The sequence below is a fragment of the Mustela nigripes genome, chromosome 4, assembly GCF_022355385.1.
Source record: "Mustela nigripes isolate SB6536 chromosome 4, MUSNIG.SB6536, whole genome shotgun sequence".
Classification (NCBI taxonomy): Eukaryota; Metazoa; Chordata; class Mammalia; order Carnivora; family Mustelidae; genus Mustela; species Mustela nigripes.
The window spans coordinates 14,224,548-14,250,157 of NC_081560.1; the positions used below are offsets into that span (position 1 = coordinate 14,224,548).

Here is a 25,610-nt window from a genome sequence, read left to right on the forward strand (position 1 = left end):
GGGCGGAGGTCTGGGGAACCAGGTGGTGGGTATTGGAGAGGGCACGGATTGCATGGAGCACTGGGTGTGGTGCAAAAACAATGAATACTGTTACGCTGAAAATAAAGAATTTTTTTTTTTTTAAAGTAGATGCTTAAAATGAGACTTCGAGAGAAAAAAGAACTTGGAAATGATAAATAAAAGTAAACCTTAGTTTTAGGGTTATCAGAGGAGTGAGGAAGTCTTTCTCGAAAAAACAAGCCTACTTAGAAATAGAGGGTTTTTTCCCCCTTTGAGCTTCAGCTTTGGAGGAAATGCCTGATGACAGGAGAACAAAGGCCTAAGGAAGGAAACACTGCGCATGATGTCCCCAGAGGACCGAAGGCTTTTGCGAATGTGACTAAACTTACACCCTCTGCCACACGGGCCAGATAACACAGCAGTGCGGGGGCACCTGGATGGCTCAGTGGGTTAAAGCCTCTGCCTTAGGCTCAGGTCATGATCTCAGGGTCCTGGGATTGAGCCCCGCATCGGGCTCTCTGCTCAGCAGGGAGCCTGCTTCCTCCTCTCTCTGCCTGCCTCTCCGCCAACTTATAATCTCTGTCAGTCAAATAAATAAATAAAATCTTAAAAAAACAAAAACACAGCAGTGCGGAGAACTGTAGAGGAGGAAGATGGCGTGGGCGCGCTAGCAGCACCGGCGCCATCTTTGGGCCGCCATCTTGTTCCCGGGGCGGGGGGCGCCCTCGGGCGCACAGGTGGCTCCACGCCCCGGGACCTCCCCCGCACGCTCCTCGCGTTCCTCGCTCCGTAAACACTGGCGATTAAGGTCTGGAGCGCAGGAGTACCGCGCGGAGAGCTGCGTGGTCCTCTGCACGCCCTCCTGTCTCTGAGTTGGCCTGCGGAAACCTCGGTGGCTTGCTTCGTTTATTCGGTCTGACAGTGTCTTCTGACGCTGGAGGCTAGGTTAGTGACCCTCCTCCACCTTCAAGTCACTTTTAGTCAGCAGGGTACTGAAGACAAAACCAGCTTCAGCTAAGGGTCTGTGCTGGGGGAGAGCCGGTTGTCTTGGGGCGGGGGGAACGGGGGCCGGCAGGGGTTGGAGGAGGCCTGGCTGCTGGTTCAGAATCCCACGCTGGCCAGCCGCGACCCCGTGGGGCGACCTGGCCAGGTCTTCGGAGCATTTCGGACCAGCGCATGAGTTCGGGGACACCTTAAAAACGCCCAAGGAGGGTGCCTGGGTGGCTCAGTGGGTTGAGCCGCTGCCTTCCGCTCAGGTCATGATCTCAGGGTCCTGGGATCGAGCCCCGCATCGGGCTCTCTGCTCAGCGGGGAGCCTGCTTCCTCCTCTCTCTCTCTCTCTGCCTGCCTCTCTGCCTACTCGTGATCTCTCTCTGTCAAATAAATAAATAAAATCTTTAAAAAAAAAAAAAAAAAAACTCCCAAGGAGTTGTTAGGTACACTCCCTGAGATGGGGGGCAGGCAGAAGAGCTGGGAAGGGGTGGCAGCTTGGGTGTCAGACTGTGGGACCCTGGGGGAGACGGCTGTATGTTAACTGGGTTTGCCAAGTTAAAAAAAAAAAAAAAAAAAAATGCGAGTCACTGCTCAACCAGTCTTGCAACATGGAAGACATGCTCCAGGCCATGGGTGAGGATTGCAGGCACTTAGCTAATTTGCTCAGATAAACACTAGAATCAAGGTAACCCAGCTCACTAGAACTACAAGAAGCAATGACAGGTGAGGCGGGAACGCAACGTGCCATTTTCGCCCAGCGTTCAGAGGCTGAAGAGTGTTCCTCTGGCATGGAGGGCTGGGTCTGGTAGTCGGCCCCAGCGACATATGGTACAGGACTCCGGCGCCTTCCCTGGCCGCTGTGATTAATCAGCGCCTTTTCCCAGTAGCTTCGTGGTGACTGACTTAAGTGAAACTGAAAGAATCCCCCACCCCCAAAGGAAATAGGGTGAAAACAAAAGAACCGTGTGCCTATGACAAAATGGCGGAGAGGAGTGCCATCAGGTTGCTTGTGAACAACTGTGGCAAGATCTAGTATCTGGTACTCCAAGAGAAAATACAACCCAATTCAGTCTTGCTACACCTACAGGACACACTGCCTAAGAAAGTAGTTTACTCCCTAGAAGGAAGGCTCAAAAAAGCCAGGGGTGTCGCCAGTTGTCCCTCTGCTAACCCTCTATCCCTAGAGGTATGGATTAGGCTAGCATTGTCCTCTGGTGCCCAAATAGGTGTGGGCCAGAGACCCCAGGATGAATTAACCATTTATTGGTCTAGCACAAACAGACCATGCTCTAATAGACAATACGGCTAAATACACACTAATCTGTACGGAAACCCCTCGAAATTTGGGGGAGAAATAGAGTACTGATAGTTAGGAGGAACAAGTTATTAAGGTCAAACAAATTAGTCTCTACCTCCAAGATCAGCAGACTTCCTCCCCCGTGCTTTCTTGCACATATGTCCCCCATTCCTGACCGGTCTCTAAAGACAACAGGTGAATTCTGGTTGTGTAGCTGAGTAGTGAAATCGAGCCTCGTGGGTCATGCAAAATGGGAACCTGTGCTATACAGCCGCTGGTTCCCTAGAGAGGAAGAAGAATGCACACAGTCCAGGCTTTGGGGCTTCATCCTTATGTGGATGACGTTAACCTGTGCTGACTTATCTTCCGTCCCAAGCAGCTGCGTACTTGGTTGCTAGGATGGGAGCTAAATACCGACAGGATTCGATGGGCGCGTCAGTCAATCTCCTGACCATCACCTGGTCGGGTAAGGCAAAAGTGCGACTGAGGTGGTCATCAATAAAATACAAACCTTTCAGTCTCTCAAAAATAAAGGGATTGCAGGCTTGTTGGCTTGCTGGGTTACTGGGGCCCTGCATTTCCCAGCTGATGCCGTTATTAAGGCCTTTAAAGGGGACCTGGCTGGCTTAGTTGGTAGAGCATGCGAATCATGAGCTCAATAAAATAAAAAAATAAAACTTTTATTCTTTAAAATAAAAAATCTTCGGGGCGCCTGGGTGGCTCAGTGGGTTAAATCCTCTGCTTTCGGTTCAGGTCATGATCCCAGGGTCCTGGGATCGAGCCCCACATCGGGCTCTCTGCTCAGCAGGGAGCCTGCTTCCTCCTCTCTCTCTGTCTGCCTCTCTGCCTACTTGTGTTCTCTGTCTGTCAAATAAATAAATAAATCTTTAAAAATAAATAAATAAATAAATAAATAAATAATCTTCAATCTTTGTATGCCTTCGTTAAGAAGGGAAGCCAATTGGATTGGGTTGCTAAACAAGAGGCTTTTTTAAGGGGTGCCTGGGTGGCTCATGGATTAAGCCTTTGGCTCAAGTAATGATCTCAGGGTCCTAGGATCAAGCTCCACATCGGGCTCTCTGCTCAGCAGGGAGCCTGCTTCCCCCTCTCTCTGCCTGCTTCTCTGCTTACTTGTAATCTCTCTCTGTCAAATAAATAACACCTTTAAAAATAAATAAATATTTTATTTTTAAGCGATCTCTACACCCAATGTGAGGCTTGAACTTAAAACCCTGAGATCAAGAGTCCCATGCTTCATTGAGATAGCCAGGCGCCCCCCAAAAGAGGCTTCCTTGAAGAAAAAAATCGTAGTCAAACAACTAGACCCTAGGGGTCTTTTATGCCCAGTGTGAGCTGTGAATTACATGAACTTAACATCCAGAAGGGTTTGGTTGGGGCCTGCTGTGATGACCAAACAGGAAATCGAATAAATCTGATGAGAATCTGTTCTCTCTATAAAAGGACACCACAAGAAATGTTGGTTATATGACCAAGGCTTTGACTGGAATATCCTATTTGAGAGAGACCTGCATAGGCTCAAGTATGACCAGAGAGCATGAAGGAACTAAGGTTGACTTTATGGAACCCACAAAGCCCCGTGGAAATAATGGGTCTGGCACCTTGCTTATTACAGAGACCCCCCGGAGCCCTACCAGATGAGTAAGATTGTCACTTCCTGGCAGGCTCGGGAATTTAAGGATATTTTGGGGACCTCGAGAAGAATATAACCCAATTCTATAGGTATTCATAGGCAAGTCTGATAGGCAAGTCTGACGGCAAGTGTGTGGCTTGGCTCTTAAGCTGTTACAGGCATAATCTGAAATTCTTTAGGAGACGCTCTCGCAAACTGGATTTAAAGGAACCTGTATGGCCAATTACTGTTCTTGCTGCACTTCCATAGGTAATTGGGCCAAGTTTGTTAAGACGATTTGCTTCACAAATAAGAAATTCTTAATTTAGGTACCTCTGACAGAGTTTAGAGTGGGAGTAAAGTAAAACGCCTTTATGGGAGAAATATTCTAGTTCTGATTATCCCTGAATGATTGATTACCTATAAAATGAGGCTGGATCCTGAATTCCTCTGGTTTCTTTGCAGATCTGGCTAATTTTCTACCCAGTTGCACATGACAGGCTGGACTTTGAAAGCCCACTGGCAGGACAGCCTCCGGAAATGAGACCACTAGGAACTGACTTCCCTTCTGAAATGCAGAAGATGGTCAGTCTATACATCAGAGTTCCGAAATAATGGCTCCACGAAGGCTGGGGCTTCAAGTTAGTACTAGGGAATGTTTGCAATTAGATGGCAGCAGCTTCGCTTGTCAAATCCTATGGGTGCCCCTTTCCAGCAGAGGGAGAGTGGCCATAGCCCCTACCCCTCAACAATGAAGAATGTGCTGAAAAGCCAGGGCTGGTATTCACTAATGAGGACCAAACACTTACTGTGTTGCTGCTCAAGAAAGATTTGCCAGGTCTGTTGACTCAGACATTCGTCTTTTTTTTAAAGATTTTATTTATTTATTTGACAGAGATCACAAGGAGGCAGCGAGGCAGGCAGAGAGAGAGGGGGAAGCTGGCTCCCTGCTAAGCAGAGAGCCCAATGCAGGGCTCTATCCCAGGACCCTGGGTTCATGACCCGAGCCGAAGGCAGAGGCCTTAACCCACTGAGCCACCCAGGCACCCCTGTAAGACATTTGTCTTAGTGTCCCTAGGCTTGCATGGATGTTCCTTCCTCTTACATCAGGAAACGTCTTCCTGTCACATGAGGAACCATCTTCCTGTCATGGATCACCACTTAACGCTGAAGTTCACAGTCCCTCCCACTGGTGGGTACGGAGAGGACCTCTTCATCAGGTGGCTGGGGCATCTCCTGTTGCTGTTCAGACTGCTGCTGTGGCTTAGGTCTGGAACTCATTTCCCCATAGCTGGCTCTTGGGTCATAGAAGAATGGCACACAGATGTTACACAGGCCATAAAGATACTGGGAGTGGAGTGTAGGAGTGCTGACAATACTGACTCCATCTTTGGCCTTCCATCTTGCACTGTCTGCTGGCGCACAGGCAGGAACACTGTTTTGTTTTGTTTTGTTTTTAAATCCAGTTAACATGGGATGCCTGGGTGGCTCAGTCAGTTTGAGTGTCTGACTCTGGGTTTTGGCTTAGGACATGATCTCAGGGTTGTGAGATCGAGCCTCGTATCAGGTTCTGGGCTTAGTGTAGAGTGTGCTGGAGATTCTCTCTCCCCCTCCCCACTGCTTGCGCTGTCTCTAAAACAAATTAATTCATAAAATAAATAAATAAATTCTAGGGGTGCCTGAGTAGTGCAGTCACTTAGGCATCCGACTCTGGGTTTCTGCTCTGGTGGTGATCTCAGGGTCATGAGGTCAAGTGCTCTGCCCAGGCTCCACGCTCAGCATGGAGTCTGCTTAAGAGTCTCCCTCTCCACCCACCCCTCCCTCCCTGCTTGCTCTCTAAAATAAATCAATCTTTAAATTTCAGTGAACATAGTATACTATTAGTTTCCATACACATGGAATAACAGTGATTCCATAATCCCTCCCAGACATCCGCCAGTACTCCTCACAAGTACACTGCTTAACCCCATCCGCACACCCACTCCCTTCCGATAACCATTAGTTTGTTCTCTACAGCTAAGAGTCTGCTTCTTGGTTTGCCTCCCTGCCTTTTCCCTTTGCTTGGTTCACTTCTGAAATTCTGTAAAAGTGCAGTTACATGGTACTTGTCCGGGACTAACGTTTAAGTCACTTGGCATTGCGCTCTGGATCCATCCATGCTATTGCGCGTGGTGGAGATAACATTTTTTTTATGGCTAATATTCCATTGTCCCACATCTTGTTTATCCATTCATCCATCGATAGCCACTCGGACTTTTTCTGTAATTGGGCCTTCGTAAATAATGCTCCTATAAGCGCCGGGTGCATGTATCCATCTGAATTACTGTCCTTGTATTCTTTGGGAAAATCCCCAGTAGTGAGATCGCAGGATCCAATGATAGTGCTATTTTTTTTCTTGAGGAACATCCATAGTATTTTCCACAACGCATTGGTTTGCAATCCTACCAACAGCGCAAGAGGGTTCCTTTTTCTCCACACCTTTGTCAGTTCTTGTTTCCTGTGTTGTTAACTGTAGCCATTCTGCAGGTGTGAAGGGCTGTCTCCTCGTAGCTGTGACTTGCATTTCTTTGACAGCGATGTTCAGCATCTTTCCATGTGTCTGTTGGCCATTTTTTTTTAAATCATTTATTTATTTATTTGACAGAGAGAGAGAGGGAGGGAGAGATCATAAGCAGGCAGAGAGGCAGGCAGAGAGAGGAGGAAGCAGGCTCACCGCTGAGCAGAGAGCCCGATGTGGGGCTCGATCCTAGGATCCTGAGATCATGACCTGAGCCGAAGGCAGAGGCTTAACCCACTGAGCCACCCAGGTGCCCCTCTGTTGGCCATTTTGGAAGAAATGCCTTTTCATGTCCTCTGCCCATTTTTAAATTGGATTATTTATTTTGGGGGTGTTAAATAAGTTATTTATTAATTTTGGATACTAGCCCCTCATAGGATAGGTCATTTGCACATATCCTCTCGCATTCAGTAGGTTGTCTTTTAGTTCTGTTTCCTCAGCTGTGTAGAAGTTTTCAATTTTGATATAGTCTCAGTAGTTTATTTCTGCTTTTGTTTTTCTTTGCCTCTGGAGACTTATTTGGAAAAACACTGCTATCTATGGCCAGTGTCAGAGTGATTACTGCCTGTGCTCTTTTGTAGGCTTTTTATGGCTTCAGGTCTCACATTTAGGTCTTTAACCCATTTTGAGTTTTTGTGTACGATGTTAAGAAAGTGGTCAAGTTTCATCTTTTGCCCCTTGCTGGTCCAGGTTTCCCAACATCATTTGTTGAAGAGACCATCTTTTTCCTGTCTGAATATTCCCACCTCCTTTGTTGAAGCTTAACTGACCAGAGGATTGTGGGTTTATTTCTGGGCTTTCTATTATGTTCTATTGATCTATGTGTCTGGTTTTTTTTGCCAGCACCATCCTGTTTTGATCACTACAGCTTTCTAAAACAACTCAAAGCCCGGGGGCGCCTGGGTGGCTCAGTCAGTTAAGCATCTGCCCGCAATGCAGGTCATGATCCCGGGTTCCTGGGATAAAGCCCCGTATCAGGCACCCTGCTCAGTGAAGAGCCTGTTTCTCCTCCCTCTGTGATCTCTGCCACTTTTGCTCTCTCTCAAATAAATAAAATCTTTAAAAATAAAACAAAACTCAGGGTCCAGAATTGTGATGCCTCCAGCTTTGTTCTCACCATTGCTCTGGCTATTCTTCTGTGGTTCCATACAAATTTTAGCATTGTTTTAGCTTCATGAAAAATGCTGAATGACAGGGATTGTATTAAATGTGTTGAATGCTTTTGGCAGTATAGACATTTTAACAAAATTTGTTCCAACCTGTAAGCATGGGCTGTCCTTCCATTTCTTGGTGTTAGCCTCAGTTTGTCTCATCAGTATTTTTAGAGTTTTCAGAGTAAAGGTCTTTTACCTCTTTGGTTAGGTTTATTCCTAGGTATCTTACTATTTTTGGTGTAACTATAGATGGGATTAATTCCTTCTCTTTCTGCTTCTTTGTTACAACAGATTTCTGTACGCTGATTTTTGTGTCCTGCGACTTTACAGAATTCATTTATCATTCCTAGCAGTTTTTCAGGAGTCTTTCGGGTTTCGGCATAGTGGAGCAGGTCATCTGCAAATATTGAAAGTTTGACTTCTTCCTTACCAATGTGTATGCTTTTTACTTCTTATTATCTGACTGCTGTGCCTAGGACTTCTAGTACTCTGTGGAATAACGTGGTGGAGGTAGATATCCCTGTCTTATTCCTGACCCAGGAGAAAAAGCTGTCAATTTTTCTGTATTTAGAAGGTATTAACTGTGGGTTTTTCATATATGGATTTTATAAAGCTACTCTGTTTAGGGTTGTTATCATGAATGGATGTTTGTACTTTGTCAAATGCTTTTTCTGCACCAATCAAAATAATCATATGGTTCTTGAACTTACTGATGTGGTATATTATGTTGATTGATTTGTGAATATTGAATTACACTTACAAACCAGGAATAAATCCCACTTGATTGTGGTCACTTTTAAAACTACGTTGTTGTATCTGGTTTGCTAGTATTGAGGACTTTTGTATATATGTTCATTAAGGATATCAGCCTGTAGTTTTCTCTCTTTTTTTTAAGTGTTGGTTTTGCTATCAGGGTAATGCTAGCCTTATAGAATGAATGTAGAAGTTATTCCTTTTCTATTTTTAGAAATAGTTTGAGAGTAGGTATTAAATCTTCTTTAAAGTGTTTGGTAGAATTTGCCTATGAAGCCATCTGGCCCTGGACTTCTGTCTGTTGGGAGTTGATCACTGATTCAGTTTCTTTGCTGGTTATTAGTCTGTTTTCTGTAAGTTATCTATTTTTTCATTTCCATTTTGGCAGTTGATGTTTCTAGAAACTTACCCATTTCTTCTGGGTTGTCCCATTTGTTGGCATGTAGTTTTTCACTGTATTCTCTTGTATTTCTGTGGTGTTAGTATTTCTCCTCTCTTTCATGATTTTATTTGGGCCCTTTGTCTTTTTAAGTCTGGCTAGAGGTTTACAATTCTGTTGTTCTTCTAGAAGAACCAAGTCCTCATTTCACTGATCTGTCCTACTGGGATTTTTAAGTTTCTATATCCTTTATTTCGGCTCTCATCTCTATTATTTCCTTTCTTCTGCTGTTTTTTGGTTTCATTTGTTTGTTAGCTCCTTCAGGTGTAACGTTACTTGGTTTCTATGTACTCTTATATCCTGGTTGACCCATTCATTGTCCTTCCTCTCTCCCCCTTCATTGTTTAGTAGCATGCTAGGTAACCTTCATGTGTTTTGTGATCTTTTCAGACTTTTTTCTTGTGGTTGACTTCCTGTTTCATAACGTGGTCAGCAAAGGTGCATGGTGGGACTTCGGAGCTTCTTGAATTTGTTGAGGTTTGTTTGGTGGGCTAATAGGTGATCTGTTCTAAAGAATGTTGCACGTACACTTAAAAGTAATGTGTATTCTGGTGTAGGATGGAATGTTCTGCATTTATCTGTTAAGTCCTTCTGGCCCAATGTATCATTCAAAGCCAGTGTTTCCTTGATTTTCTGTTCAGATGATCTGTCAGTTGATCTAGGGTGTTAAAGTCCCCTACTAACCTGATACTGTTATTCATTAGTTCCTTTCTTTGTTTTATAGATTTCAGTGCTCCCATGTTATATGCATAAAAATCTATAATTGTCCTATGTTCTTGTTGAATTGTCCCCTCTATTATATAGTGGCTTGGTCTCATTACAGCCTTTGTTTTAAAGCCCAGATGGTCCGATATATTGCACTCCAGCTTTCTTTTGACATCCTCTTGAGTGTTTCTCCATCCCCTCACTTTCAATCTGCAAGTGTCCTTAGTTCTCAAAGAGTCTTTTGAGGCATCTGGCTGTCTCGGTGGAGCATGGGACTCTTAATATAGGGGTAGTAAGTGCAACCCCAGTGTTGGATGTAGAGATTACTTCAAAGTAAAATCTTAGAAATTTTTTTGAGTCTTTTGGAAGGAATATATAGATGGGTCTTGCTTTTTTTGTTTGTTTTTTAATCCGCTCTGTCACCCTATGTCTTCTGATTAGGGCATTTAGTCCATTTACATTCAAAGTAATTATTGACAACCATTTCTTTTCATTTTACTGTCTTGTGGTGATTTGTGGGAGACTTTCTCTGATACTTTTTCTTTTATGGTTTGCTGGTTTGTTTTTTTTAAACATATGTATTTGTTTCAAAGGTATAGGTCTGTGATTAGTCAGCTAAAAACAATTACACAGTGCTCACCACAACACATGCTCTCCCCGTGGCAATCACCCAGCTGCCCCATTCCTCCCACCTCCCTCTACTCCAATGACTGTTTATTTCCAGAGTTCAGAGTCTCTTATGGTTTGTCTATTTTCTTGTCTCATTTTTTCCTCTCTTCCCCTATGATCCTCTGCCTTATTTCTCAAACCCCACAGTGAGATCATATGATAATTGTCTTTCTCTGACTTATTTCACTTAGCATAACACCCTCTAGTTCTATCCACGTCACTGGAAATGGTAGGATTTCATTTTTGGTGGCTACATAATATTTTTTGAAACATACACACACACCACCTCTTTTTTTATCCATTCATCTGTTGATGGACATCTGGGCTCTTTGCACAGTTTGGCTATTGTGGACATTGCTGCTATAAACATTGGGAGTGAAGGCACTCCTTTGGATCATTACATTTTTACTTTTGGGATAAATACTGTAGAGCAATTGCTGGGCCATAGGGTAGCTCTATTTTCAACTTTTTGAGGAACCTCCATGCTGTTTTCCAGAGTGGGTACACCAGCCTGCATTCCCACTAACAGTGTAGGAGGATTCCTCTTTCTCTGCATCCTCTCCAACACCTGTTGTTCCTTGACTGGTTAATTTTAGCTATTCTGACTGGTGTGAGGTGGAATGTCACTGTGGTTTTAATTTGTATTTCTTTGATGCTGAGTGAGGAAGAAAACTTTTTCATGAGTCTGTTGGCCATTTGGATGTCTTCTTTGCAGAAATGTCTATTCATGTCTTCTGACCATTTCTTGATCGGATTACTTGTTATTTGGGTGTTGAGTTTGGTTAAGTTCTTTATAGATTTTGGATACTAGCCCTTTATCTGTCGTTTGGTGTGCTGGTTTTCTTAAAGCAATTTGAATTTCTCATTATTCTTAGCGTATTTCTATTTTGATTTGTGGATACCATTAGGTTTGCATATAACTTCTACATACAGCAGTCTGTATTAAGTTGGTTGCTTAAATCTGAACCGACCCTTGACTCCTATCCTCCCCACATTTTAGGTATATGTTGTCATATTTTGCATCTTTTTTGAGTTCCTTGAAGGATTTTTTTTTTTTAATAAAGTCATTTTTACTGCATTTGCTTCCTACCTCCATACTCTCACCTTTTGTTTCTCCTTTAATATTTCTTGCAGGGATGGTTGAATGGTCACGAACCTTAATTTTTGCCTGGGAAACTCTTTTCTCTTACTTTGAATGTTAGCTTTGCTGGGTAGAGTATTGATGGCTGCAGATTCTTCCCTCTCAGCACTTTGAATAGATCATGCCACAGTCCCTTCTGGTTTGCAGGGGTTCTGATGAAAAATCTGCCAATAGCCTTATGGGTTTCCCCTAATAAGAAATGGTCTTATATTGTGTTAGTGCTTTTAAGATGTTATGACTGTATTTTGTAAATTTAATTGTCTTGGTGTTGGCCTGCTTTTGTGGGGTTTGTTTTTGTTTTGTTTGGCCGTTCTGTCTCCTGTGTCTGAATGTCTGTTTCCTTCCCCAGAGTAAGAAAGTTTTCAGCTACTGCTTCAAGTAAATTTTGTCCCCATTTTTCTTATTCTGGGACTCCCATGGTAAGGGTCTCACTGATGTCTTCCATTCTTTTCTCAAGCCCCATGAATATCCTTATAATCATTGCTTTAAATTCTCCATCGGGCATGTTACTTCCATTTCACTTAGATCTCATGGCCTTATCTTGTTCTTTCATTTGGGATAAATTCACCTGCCTTATGTTGTCTAAGTCTCTGCCTGCTCCTGTGGGTTAGCCAATTATGTCTCCTGCTTCCCCAAGAAATGGTCTGAAGAAGTCCTATAGTGCCCCGGTCCTGGTCCTTCCCCGAGTGTCTCTGTGTGCGCTGCATGTTTTCTGCTGTTCTATTTCAGCTCCTCTATCCTTCCAGTCCTTCATCTGCAGAACCTCTCCTTCCCTGCCATGGGCAGTGTTTGGTGCCTGGCCTGAAATGTTTTGAGCTGGCGAATTTTAGTTGCGTGGGCTTTGATATGCTTGAGATGAAACTTTCAATGAGGCTCTGGTTGGGAGACGTGGTATGGATGGGGTGTGTGTGTGTGTGTGTGCTGGTTTTCTCAATGAGAGGGCTCACCACACTTGGGACTAGAGCAGGCTTGACTGAGAAGGGCAGTTCTGCTGAGGCAGAGGTATGGGGCTTACTGTAAGCAAGTTAGGCAGCCAGTTCCTGCAGGTGGCTCTGTGTTCATGCTGAGGGACGTGGGAGGGCAAGTGCAGACAAGGGCAGGGCCAGCTTCTTTGTTCTTGGAGCGGGATCTACAGTGAATACTGCCTTTGGTCACACTCGGAGAAGATAAAATAATCCCCCCCACCCCCGTTTCCGCTAGCACTGCTGAGATTGCGGTATTTGTCCCCAGGTTGTTTGCTTGCCTTCTTTCCAACAGCAGCTGCATGTTTCCAGACTGGGCTCTGCAGGAGCCCGGCCTGCTAACAGAACTTCTGGCTTTAACTCTCACTGGCTGCAAACTCAAATTCAGCTTTTCTCACTTTCCAAACCAACGGCTATGAGGAAACCTTGTCGTTTACCGTTCCCCTATGTGCTCCTTTCTCTCTCGCTCCTTCTCAGCCTTCTCCATAACCAGGGTTCCCTCCTCTCTGCAGCTGCCAGGACCCATTTCTCCACAAACTCCATCTCTATGCTTTGGATTTATTTGTGGAGTCTGTTCTGCCAGTCTTGCGGCTGATTTGGGGAGGGAATTAAGGATGAATGGATAGTCGGATTTGTGGGGGGAGGGAAGCCAGGGTCCTCTGCCTTCCCCTCCGTACCAGGAGTACTACTTTAGGTAACTACGCTGTGACCTCACCTTCATGCTCCTTGCTCCTGAAGATACCGGGATTAAGGTCCAGAGAGCTGCAGAAAACACAGCCTAGACAAGAGAGGCAGAAGACAGCTGCACAATGCCCTGATCACCTTCGGTCTTAAGATCCTTCTCAGAATGTACCTGGCTCCTTGCTTAGCAGGAGCCTGCTTCTCTCCCTCTATCCCTCCTCTGCTTGTGCACACTTTCCTTCTGACAAAACCTTAAACAATAAAGTCCTTCTCAGTATGGAAGATACTCTTCCACCTTCTTACAGATAGATTTTAAGGTTATTCTAATTCAGAGTAGCTGCCCTGGCTTAAGGGTGATGATTAAAAATGTAGATTGCTTATCCCAAAGTCCAAATACTAGATGTACCTAAGCAACAGAATTGTTCTAAAAGGGTTTTTTAAATGAGATTTTTAGAGAGCCAGGCAGCTGAAGCACTCTAACAGGGTAGCCCAGCCACAGATGATGATGTTCTTCACTGGCTATTGCTAACCTGCTGATGGTCGTGTAGCCTGTGCTGCCCTACAAATCAGAACTGCATTAACAGCTAATAAGCACTTATGCAATTAGGCAGAGAGGTAGTGAGCGTCACTTAAACAATGTGAAGACATTTTCCAACGTTTTGGAGTTTTTGGTCACAGTCTCCTTTTATCTGCCAACTTAACCTGTTTGGTCTTACTCCACACCCCAAGGTACTAAATCCAAAGGAGTTTAAAAAAAAAAAAAACCTTAGAAACCAAGAGTAAAAGAAAATGGGCCACTGAGGGTAATGGTTCTCAGCCTGAACTCTGCATAAACTGGAGTGTGTGGAACTAAATATGGCAGCAAACCTTCCGTTAATGATACCCAGCTTAGTAAACTTGCTGAGTGTCCCTTTTTAGACGTAAATTTGTGACTTGGAATTAATTTCTCTTTGCCTCTGTGGCCCATGTACCTCAGTCATATTAAAGTTGTCACACTCAGGGGTCCAAAGACAATTCTTAGAAGGTGATGTCAGTTAAACAGACACTAACTTTCCTGCAGTATTTTTGTTTCTATATTTTCTAGAATCACAAAGGGATGCCTCCCAACTACTATTTAAAATCCCTAGTAGGTACACAGTTCTTCAGTGGAGAAGTTGTTCTCGTTACATTGATTACACCATGTTTTTATTTTAAGTTTGCTGAATGGAAAAAAAAAAAAATCAACACAGAAAAACCCAATTTCTTTTGCAGGTCTGGTCCTTCTCCATAGCAGTTGTTAGCCCTGGAGCAGCTGGAATACAGTCACCACGGGGCCCGTTGGAGCAACAGCTCATCTTGGAAGTATGTGTTTATTTCCTTTGGTGCCTTGCACGGTAAGGCACTAATAATGATAAAACAGAATGGAAGAAATGCCCACAGCAAATAGTTCTAGCAACAATTTACTAGACAAGTTACAGTTTAATGATGGTGGTGGTGATTGTTTCATTTTATTAATTTTTACAATAAGGTTGTAGCCTTTATACTCCACACACACAAAATAAAACAAGTGCTTATGAAAGAGTCCCTGCCCCCACCCCCCTTTCCAAAACATCCTGAACATAGCAATTCAATAGAACAGAAAAATCAAGACGTTTGATTTCAAAATTTCAATAAAAAAAGCAAAGTAGGTAATGCAACAGCTGTTCAACTTCCAACTCTAAATAGGCACCGTAAAACAAAACAAAAACTCTCAGTATTTAAATTTCTCCAGCACACTTTCCAGTATAAATGCTCTGTAATCAGCTAGTAATAAATGGGAACAGAACCTTAGAACAGAAGTTATATTGCTTCCCTGCTCCCCCTTTCTCTGATAGAGGGTGGAGGTATTAGGGGATACAAAAGTCAGAGGAAGAAGAATTAAAAAAAAAAATCCTGAAAGCTGTTGTTTGTAGACTAGAAAGGAAGACAGCATTTTACAAATGTTCCAAAAATCCCAAGGCAAGCAACACAATTCGTTCACTATCACTCCTACTAGAAAGAATAAAGATATCAGCATCTTATTATATAAAACTGTACTTTCAGAATCGCATTACAGGTTCACCAGAAACTATGGATGTAGTTTTAGGCTTCATCGGGGAAACAAGTTCAGTTCAGATCAAGTTAGATACTGCGCATCTAGCCTATTTGGATCGGAGTCTGGAACTGCTCACTGTTACCCCCAACAGCTGTAAACTAAACAATAGTATGTAACTCCATAGGAAGCTTAAGGATTGAGGATATGTACACAACTAATTATATCTCCCCTGCTTCGCGCTCTTCAGAGCTCCTCCTGTCTTCTGATCTGCCATTAGCGCTCTCATAGGACCGCTTCTTATCTTTTCGATCTCTGTCACGAGGTGATCTGTCTCTTGAATTCCTGTCTCTGTCACGTGATGCTAAGTCTTGGTCTCTGAATCTTTCTTTTGAGGATCTGAAAAATATTAATTTGAGGAGCAAAATGTGTTGGGAAACCCAATATCCAAATGAAAGAATCGGATAAATATTAAGGTACGGACAGCTGAAGTTATACAGAATACATCCAAGGAAGACAGAGGAGCCAGTTTTCTGACCAAAAAGAGCATTACCCAATCTGACAAGGGAGATGGGTGAAAACAAATTAAGGGTCAGAAACCATAAGCTAAAATAATGACTTAATGGAGTATGTTCTTATTATCTCAGAGGTAATCATAAAGGTTTTCCAATTCATGGCAAATGTGTTTAATATAAAAAAAATAGTATATAGACAATACCTTTAAAAAGGGTAAGTGTTATTCAATTTTTCTTAAAAAACAAAAACAAAAACAGTACAGGTTCCCAATTGGGTGGAAATTAAGAACTTAGAATGGGGGTCAGCAAACCTCTTTTTCTTTGCTGTCTGGCCAGAGACTAATTACTTAGGGGGTATTCTTCTTCCTTTTCTTTTTATCAACCCTTTAACACTGAAAAAAACCACCCATAGCTCACTAGCTATTCAAAGAACAGGCTATGGGGCCGGATTTGGCCTGCAGGCAACAGTTTGCAACCACAGGACTTAAATACTAGAGAACCAGTCAATGACATGGCTTTAAATAATCATTTATCATTTTTGAATCCTCTTTACTCTTCCTGAGTGAGCTCATTCAGCTTACAGAGAAAAATAAGAATGGAAGACACAGAAAGATGATCATCACCCTATATCTTGATTAACCATAACCATAACCGTTTCTAGATACTATCTCTCCATTCCCAGTTTCTTTAAGAAAGGTTAAGTGATAACAGGCTCACAGCAGAGATTCAGTAAGAAGGAAAATCAAAGGCTATTATGGGATCAGAATATAAAATCTATACTTTTAACATCTAGAATGAATCAGTAATATATATCACATTTATTTGGTTCTTTACAAGTGACATGGTACTTTTTATATAATCTCACTTAACCAGGCCTCAGATCCTAATTCTGAACATGGGTCAAGTAATACTTTGAACTTCTAAGGCAGGAAAAAAATATGATACTCAGTTTTAGAAATAAGGAGGATTCAAGCAGAAAGGTTCAAAAGTTAGTATCAGCTTTGAGCTTGTTCTACTGATTTTAAAAAGATGTGAGAAAAAAAAATCACAGTGTAATCCTCTCCACAATCTTTTTAAGAATAGAATATGGAGAGAGATGATGCCTAAGAATTAAGGACACGATTGCAGGTAAGTCTCAGAGGTCAGTACTAATTGGAAAATAACCATGAGATGAGCATCAACTACGATTCTGTGAGGGATTACAATGTCCCATCCAATCAGTTTACTTACACTATGTCATTCAAACTACCACTAATCCTAACAGAGGTACTTCGAAGATGGGGGGAAAGACAGGATAGTGAGATTACTTGGCCGAGGCCACTAAACCCAAGTAGTCCGACTCTCAAGACTCCACTAGGTGTTTCAACATACCAGAAAGTAGAAAAATGCAAGTTAAGTCCTCATTTATTAAGATAACTGTTGCCAGGAAAATGTCACCAACAGAATCATATCAGACCAATATTTCACAATTGGGGAAAAAGAAAATCATGAAACTTGTGACTAGGATCTTTACCTTGAAATTTAAACTGAAATATATAGCAATTGCCTACTTATTTTTGGTAAAAACACAGAAGGCTGCTTTGAAAGAGAATAAGTTGTCGAGATTATAAGTGCTCTTGAGAAAAGCAAAAACTTTTAATAGTTTTACAAAAATAAACCTGCTTATAAACATGCTGAAAATATTAAGTGTGTCATGTAGGACAGCAGAAGTATCTCCTCTACAACTTCATAAATGCAGGAACCATTAGGGACTAGGATAACATAACCCTGGTGAGGCGACACGCCCCTCCCTTCCACCCCCACCACCATTTAATAAAGACATTTGAGAGTTCACAGATACCAGAAACAATGATCTGTGGACAGGTTCACAAACAAACTCTCCATACCTTCCATTCATCAGTAGTGTGACTCTCTCAAAATACACAGTGCAGGTAAATCTCAGAGGGAATTTGTTCATTCTCTGCATTGGTCTGTGATAGTTACTCCACCTTGAATTATCTTTTTACTACCTGGTTTTACCTACTATCTGAAGCCTTTCTTAATTTCTCTGGTATTTCCTTCATCTAAACTTCTATACTACTCTGGATGTGCATTGTAGCACTTTAAGTATTAGACCAGTCTGTTTATTATAGAAGATGTTAGTCTTATGTTCTAACATGAATAAAGTTGCTCAACTACAACAAAGTTGCTCAACTATAATATACTTTTTGGTTATTTTTTACTAGGCCTAGTATTGAAGCAAGTATACAATTCTTACTAGAGTTACTTGAACTAGTTCGCTACTAAGAGAACATAAATGTTTTCTGGGGCAGGGAGCGGGGGATGATAAACACCTGAAGTGAAAGATACGTTCATTAACCACTGGCAGGAACCTTTTCATAATGTGTGTGTGTGTGTGTGTGTGTACACATATATATATATAGATATATCTATCTATATATATATCAAGTCACCACAAAGTACCCCTTAAATATCTTAAAATGTCAATTATACCTCAGTAAAGCTGGGGGAGGGAAAAGGATCTACTTGGAACAAGGCAAGAATATAAAGAAAATACTCAGTGAAACCCTATTCACCAACTCTGCGTGTGCGTGGTTTCAAGGAAAGGCTTCCCTCCTCTCCCCCACCCCCGCCAAAAGATTTTTATCAGCTTTCTGTGAATTCTATCATGGGCTTTATGGAGAGTAATTGATAGAAAATTTAAGACTAGTAGGTGCTAGGCACTCAAAAAAGATTACGCATATGCTTAAGAAGAGTTGTAATGAAAAAAGCAATTATAAGCATGGTTTATAGGTTTCATCGAAATGAACTGGCTTAAGGACCATCTTGTGACCTGAGAAGTTTTGGGAGCTTGGTCAATGTAGATTTGAGTGCTAAGGCTATCACACATTCTAATCCTTTGTCCTGAAAAAATATTCAGGTCCTGTAATGTACCACACCCTAGATCTGCGCTCCTTGCATCTTTCAAATTTTCATGCTGAGAAAGTCCAACCTCAAGATTCTGAATCCGCCCCACCAAGCTAACTGTATGTAGCAATGTATACCTATAGTGCAGATAAAACAATATACCAGAAGGTGTCAGAAGGTGTCTGCTCTGAAAAAGTGCACCAGCTCAAAGAAGTTTGGAAAACAGTTAAGTCAAGCAAAGCTAAACTCTTTAAATGAAAGGGCTTCTCAGAACCCCTAATCCACCAATACATACTGAAAAAATGGAGTACTGGTACCTAAAATTGCCCACAAAGTACTTTTTTTTCAAAATACACTAAGCAGAGAAAAAGCAATAGCCTCTGCAGCACATATTGGTTCCAATTTCTTACTCTGGCTCCTAAGTGTATTCTTTAACTACCCATATAATCAGGGGAAAAATGTTATACACTCACACACAAATGTGTACATGTGACCAGATGCAAGTTTCAAACCAATAGTATTTGAACTCTAAACCATAAAGGTAGTTCCATATCCTCTTATGGACACCTCAGTACCTCCTCCTGGATCGCTCTCTGCTCCTGTCTCTAGAACTGTGCCCACTGCGCTGGTGGCTGCGGCTGCGGCTGCGGCTGCTGGAGCGCGATCGGTGGCGATGGCGTTTCTCCCGAGATTTGGATCGAGTTCTCCTCTTCCGTTCCCGTGACATGGAGCGAGACCGATGTCTGCGATGCTCTCTGGACCTGGACCTACAACAAAACATTTGCTTTAGTTTTTAGCTTGCTCAGCAATGCACTCTCCTTTACTAAAGCCTTCTCTTTTATGGTATCTGAGTAACATGACTTAATGCCAGTTCAACCTACAGCAAAATAAAATGCTGGCATATTAGCTATATACTGAAATTCCAAAATACAAATGAAACACTAGTCTCAGGGCCCAATCAATATTGCACAGATTTACATCAAGAATATTACAAAAATTACAACAATCCATACCACTACTCCATGCTAGGGATTGTTTTCTCCAGATGTTTTATGGATTTGTATTTCATTTAAACTTCTAATATTTCTGGGATACTTCAGAAACAAAGTAGGTACCTGATGGACATGGATAAAAGTAAGGCAGAAGACAGAGTATTGTTTGTAAGTGACTAATTGAATTAAAAAGGTGACAGGACCAGCAGAGTAAGTCTGAATACCCATAATATGCTTAGTCATGATCAACACAGAATTCTCTATTAAAGCAGTCCTTAATTTGGGAGAAAAAACTAATATAAGTCAGTTTAGAGAATTTTATTGGAGTTGAAAAAAGTATGAATACAGAAAAGGAAAAACGTTCCGAAGAAGCAGCAGCAGCAGCAAGTGAAAAACACTTGCCTAGCCACCTCTATGTCACAAAACTAACGATGTGTGTGTGGTCTGAGGGTTGGAATGGCACTTGCAGAGACACAAGACATTTGAGAGAAAACAAGAAGATAACGCAACATTTTTCTCAAGGTCATTTTAAGAGTGATGGCAATGAGTTGAACTTGACTTTAATAATTCCATAACTCTGAATTCACTAAAAATGATTGACTTGTACAATTTAAATGGGTGAACTTATGGTATGTAAATTATGCCTTAATAAAGCTGTTAAAAAGTTTGAGTCATGTTAAGAATGTGATATTTTCTCATAATCTGATAAATTCAAAAGCATATTCAGGTGATACAATTTACAAACAGCTCATTTTCAAGTGATGATTTTGTTAAAGGAAGTTTGAAAGCATTCAGCTTATGTCAACATTATATTCAAAGAAAGCATAATTAGTGGGCCCAGCACCAAGCACAGTTGAGTATTTCAACAACTGAATACAGTATCTCTGAAAACCAACAGAGGAACAGACATAAAATTCATTCAAGTTTTATTAAACGGTATTTTTGTTTAGTCACTCATTTTGAGCAATTACAATAAATCTGTCTTTCAATGTGTAATTTCATTCATCTTTTTAAAAATTCTAGACAATTACTCATTTAAAAGTACTTAGGGGCACCTGGGTGACTCAGTTGGTGGCTCAGGTCATGCCCTCATCAGCTACCTACTGAGCGGGGAATCTGCCTCTCCCTCTCCTCCTCCTCCTGCTCTCTTGATCACTCTCCTTTCAAATAAATTTAAGTATTTACTGGGTGCACACTGCAGTACTAGAAACAGACCGAGCAGCTAATAAAGCAAAATCCTTAACCTCATGAAAGTTACACTCCAGAAAGAAGTCCACAGATACGCTGGCAGTCAACAAAGATATATCAACTAGTAAAGAAATTAATATTAAGAATTTATATATTACATATATATAATATATATTATATATTAAGAAATTATATATTATAAATGGACAGAAATGAGATGGTAATTTTTATAAAGAACAGGTAGAAAAGGCTTTTCTGGTAAAACAGCCTTTAAGCGAAGATGACAGAGAAGGTAATCAGCTATCAGCCATCTCAAAACAGGATGCTTCTGGTAGAGGGAGCACAGATGCAAGGGCCCTGAGATAGAAGAAAGTTCAGAATGTTGAAGGACTAAAAGAGAGCTGCTTGGCTGGAATGAAGTGACAAGGGGAATAATTCAGGGGTCTTACAGGCAGGATGACCAAATACCTTATAATTCAAACCAGGATCCTGTCAATGATCAATTACATGAGGAGCACGGGGAAGCTTTAATATGCTGACCCAAGACATAAACCGGTAACTACCCCAACTCTCAGATCCATCACTCTACTTAAAAGCTATTGGGAGGATTTCCACTTCTAAGTAAAATGGAATACCTCTGGAGAGTCTGAACAGAAGGCTGATGTAATGTTTCACTTGTTAAAGGGCTCATTCTGGCGGATGCATAAAAACCAGAGTGAGGTGGAGAAGGGAACTGGGCAAGTACAGAAATTAAGAGACCAGTGAAGAGGCTATTGTAATCACCAGGCAAGTGGCTGGGAGCAGAACGGTAGAAATTAGATTTCTGGCCTCAATAATAGTAATAATATGTTCTAGGTACACAGTTTAAATAACCAACAAAGGGTCTAATTTGTATTAATCAATGGTAAATAAGAATAGTATCACCAATTAATGTATCCTTTTTTTTTTTTTTTTTATAAATTCATTTGACAGAATGAGACAGCGAAAGAAGGAACCCAAGCAAAGGGAATGTGAGAGGGAGAAGCAGGCTCTCCACTGAGCAGGGAGCCTGACATGGGGGCTCGATCCCAAGACTCTGGGATCATGACCTAAGCCTAAGGCAAAAGCTTTAACAAATGAGCCACCCAGGTGCCCGAATGGTTCTACTTCTCATCCTAGATGTCAGAAACAACAATATAAAATGGCTGACACAACTGGGCAGGTTTTTCTTTCATAACAAATGCTCTAGTTTTATAGGGATAAGTTCTTGAGAAATAAATACTCTTTAGAGGTAAGAGTACTTTGAAGGGTTCAAAAAGATCTGTACAGGGAAAATGGTAGCACTTGACAATAAGGACATTCTAGATGGGGATGGACTTATGGGAACTGCACATGAAATATTAAAAATGATGACGTACACCATGTCTCCCCACCTTTCTCAGAAAAAAATTACCAGAAACTAGTAAAAACTGTAAAGAAAATCTTCAAAAAGCCCTCAAATTTTAATGCCACAAGTCAAAAGAAACTGTTCTATCCTCACTAGGGCTGTAAGTGCCCCTTTCAAGTTGTCATCTATGTACAAGGAATAAAGTAATAAACTCATAGAAAGTGAAGATCACCCGCCGCGTGTTTGGGGCGCCTGGGTGGTTCAGTGGGTTAAGCCGCTGCCTTCGGCTCAGGTCATGATCTCAGGGTTCTGGGATCGAGTCCCGCATTGGGCTCTCTGCTCAGCAGGGAGCCTGCTTCCCTTCCTCTCTCTCTGCCTGCCTCTCTGCCTACTTGTGATCTCTCTCTCTCTCTCTGTCAAATAAATAAATAAATAAATCTTTAAAAAAAAATAAAATAAAATAAAGTGAAGATCAACCAGGGTTGCTGGGGGGAGGGGGGGTTGGGAGAAGAGGGATGGGGTTATGGACATTGGGGAGGGTATGTGCTTTGGTGAGTGCTGTGAAGTGTGTAAACCTGGCGATTCACAGACCTGTAACCCCGGGGATAAAAATATATGTTTATAAAAATTAAAAATTTAAAATTTAAAAAAAAGAAAGAAAGTGAAGATCAAGATGTAAAACTAACAAACATTTAAGTTTCTCTTCAACAGCCCACTATGGATCCCTCTTTCAAAAATGTATTTAACTAGGGCTGCCTGGGGGGGTTAGTCATTAAATGTCTGCCTTCAGCTCAAGTTGTGATCCCAGAGTCCCTGAATCAAGCCCCTCATCTGGTTCCCTGCTCAGTGGAGGGCTCTGCTTCTCCCTCTGCCTCTGCCCTATGCCCCACCCCCCAATGCCCTCTCTCTGTAATAAATAAAATCTTTCAAAAACTTATTCAACTATTTAACCTATTTATATTTTCAACAGATATTAACTTCTTAGACCTGCATCTCTGACATGCACCACCCAAAATGATTTTAAAAATAAATTCTATATATAGTTAACCTGCGCTTCTAAAGATTTTTTTTTAAATATTCTTAAGGTTTTTTTTGTTTTTTTTTTTTTAAGTCGGCTCTATACCCAACATGGGTCTTGAACTCACAACCCCTAGATCAAGAAGTTGCATGCTCCACAAACTGAGCCAGCTAGGCACCCCAGTATTTTCAGTTTTACCCTTACCTCCAGAGTACTGTATATATCCTTGATAAAATATAGTCATAAGTACCTTTTCTTTTTTTTTTTTTAAGATTTTATTTATTTATGTGGCAGACAGACAGGCAGAGAGAGAGGAGGAAGCAGGCTCCCTGCTGAGCAGAGAGTCTGATATGGGGCTCGATCCCAGGACTCTGGGCAGAGGCTTAACCCACTGAGCCACCCAGGCGCCCCTCATAAGTACCTTCTAACCAGTTACATCTTAACACACAATGCCCAAACTTGGAACAACAAAAGAATTTAAAAAGTACTAAACTAGCAATTCTCATTCATTTTTAAAAGACATTTAATCTTATATAAAGATTACCTCTGAAGAACAAACCAACTTCACTACTCATATGTTTTGTGTATACTTACCTTTTGGGGTTCTTGCTATGTGATCGAGACCTAAAAAAAGAATATCTATTTTTAGAAAAAAAGAATTAAGTGAGATAAAGTACTGTTAAAATTACTCTTCCTGATTTCTTTTTATTAATTCTATAAATATAAGGTACATATAAATGCACACAAATTTTTCCAAAATACACCATAAACTATACAGATTTCCAGGAGATACAGATTGGCATAGGAGATCCCCTAAGTAAGATACCTGGCTCTTAAAAATGAATATGCTCCTAGGAGACTAGAACATGGTACATCACCACTCAGTAATTCTCCAGAAATCACTTCCCAACCTGGGAAAGATTATTTGTTATTTTTATCTGTTACTTCTTCTTTCCCTCTGGGAAGAGAAAAAAATTTTTCTGAGATGTATTTTTTTTTTTAAACACGTATTCACTTTCAAACAGCAACCTCATAGTATAATCCCTAGAACACCCAATTCTGTCTTACAACATCTGTTTCTTAACAAGACACGATTCCCTTATTAAAGCATTCTTCACATTTCCTAGCACATAATTAACACTCAATAAATAGTAATGGCTAACATTATGGGTACTAGGAAACAGGTGTCTTCCGTGGTGAATATAAAGCACAACTGAAGGATGGCTCTGGACTCAGCCTGACGTTAAGCTTTTGTTGTTGTTGTTTTAAAGATTTTATTTATTTATTTGACAGAGATCGCAAGTAGGCAGAGAGGCAGGCAGATAGAGAGGAAGGGAAGCAGACTCCCTGGAGAGTGGAGAGCCATGCGATGTGGGGCTTGACCCCAGAACACTGGGATCATGACCTGAGCTGAAGGCTTAACCCACGAAGCCACCCAGGCGCCCCTGCCTGATTTAAGTTTTAAAACTCTTGCTGCACCACTATCTGTGACCTGGACAGATTATAAATTTTCTCTAAGCTTTCCCTGTCATTTGCCAAAGAAGGACAGTAACAGAAATTTCACGAAGCAATTATAAGGATTAGATGAACTAATGTAGGTAAATTCTTAGCACCATGCCTGATACATAATAGGCACTTAAATAAGTGACAGTGATTTTTATCACTATCTTTTTCAATACCATAGTTGGAATCCCACCTTGCTTAACTCTGTACTTGCTTGTAATTTCTTCATCTTTCATTCTTGGTTATATTACTTCCTCAAGTTCACAAGTTTAAAAATAATTTTAAACACATTTCTGAAATAACACTGCATTTATAACCAATGTTAAAAGAAATCTGTCAGCTGACAGCAAAGGAATAAAAGTGCTTTCTTGTCACCTATAGATTTGAAAATGTAGTCACAGCAAAGAATTTTTTCTTTCTCATTCAACTATCACTTCAGTTGAATCATATAAACCAGTGGCACTATATACAGAATTTTAAAAAACAGGTTTCTAATGCCCCTTATATGGTCTTATATTACCATGCTGAGCACTATTCCCAAAGAAACTCAGTGTACACAAAAGAGAATACTGATAAAGCTATGAGGTAAAACTTATGGTAAATGAAGAACATATTTATCAATGTATGTAAGACAGCACTTCCCCTAAAAAGGCAAAATAGCCACATGAAAATAATTTTTCATTATACTACAAAAATATTACCTGCTACAAGCCATGTAACAAAGTTAGTTTAAATATTTTGAAATAGAAGAAATACAACATGCTCGAATCTTAGGGGAAGCTGGTGTGACCAAGTCACATATTATAAAGGGTTTTAACTAAGCACAAAATCTGCTGGGGATAAAGTATTTAAGTTTCAGAAATGTGGAATACAATTAAGGGAACATTATAAATTAGAACTGCAGGTTAATTCTTTTGTGGCATAGCTATCCATTGTAAGGTTGTTAAAAAAAGTTATGTACTTGAGTTCAAAGAAGATTGCCATCATGATGCCATACAATTTACTGTCAATGGGTAAAAGTCACTCAGAACATTTAAGCATTCTAAATATGAAAAATATAAATTTATCACCTAATGAATACCAATATAAA

At 41.1% G+C, this 25,610-nt stretch overlaps 2 protein-coding genes across 15 annotated transcripts in view; one reads left to right on the plus strand and one right to left on the minus strand.

Annotated features, from left to right (window-relative positions):
- The window catches only part of KLRG2 (killer cell lectin like receptor G2), a 35,718-nt gene extending 21,360 nt beyond the window's left edge, over window positions 1-14,358 (plus strand). Inside the window, exon 4 of the mRNA XM_059396307.1 lies at window positions 14,233-14,358. Coding sequence (XP_059252290.1) covers window positions 14,233-14,358 — 126 coding nt within the window. The remainder of the gene's footprint in view (window positions 1-14,232) is intronic.
- A 46-nt stretch (window positions 14,359-14,404) lies between these two features.
- The window catches only part of LUC7L2 (LUC7 like 2, pre-mRNA splicing factor), a 61,587-nt gene continuing 50,381 nt past the window's right edge, over window positions 14,405-25,610 (minus strand). For 12 of the 14 annotated variants that reach the window (XM_059396291.1, XM_059396299.1, XM_059396298.1 and 9 more), the window contains 3 exons: window positions 23,612-23,641; window positions 19,029-19,220; window positions 14,405-15,430 (listed from right to left, as the gene is read on the minus strand). In XM_059396291.1, coding sequence (XP_059252274.1) covers window positions 15,253-15,430; window positions 19,029-19,220; window positions 23,612-23,641 — 400 coding nt within the window. In that variant the 3' untranslated portion in view covers window positions 14,405-15,252. The remainder of the gene's footprint in view (window positions 15,431-19,028; window positions 19,221-23,611; window positions 23,642-25,610) is intronic. The other 2 variants (XM_059396292.1, XM_059396305.1) reach the window with 1 other exon arrangement.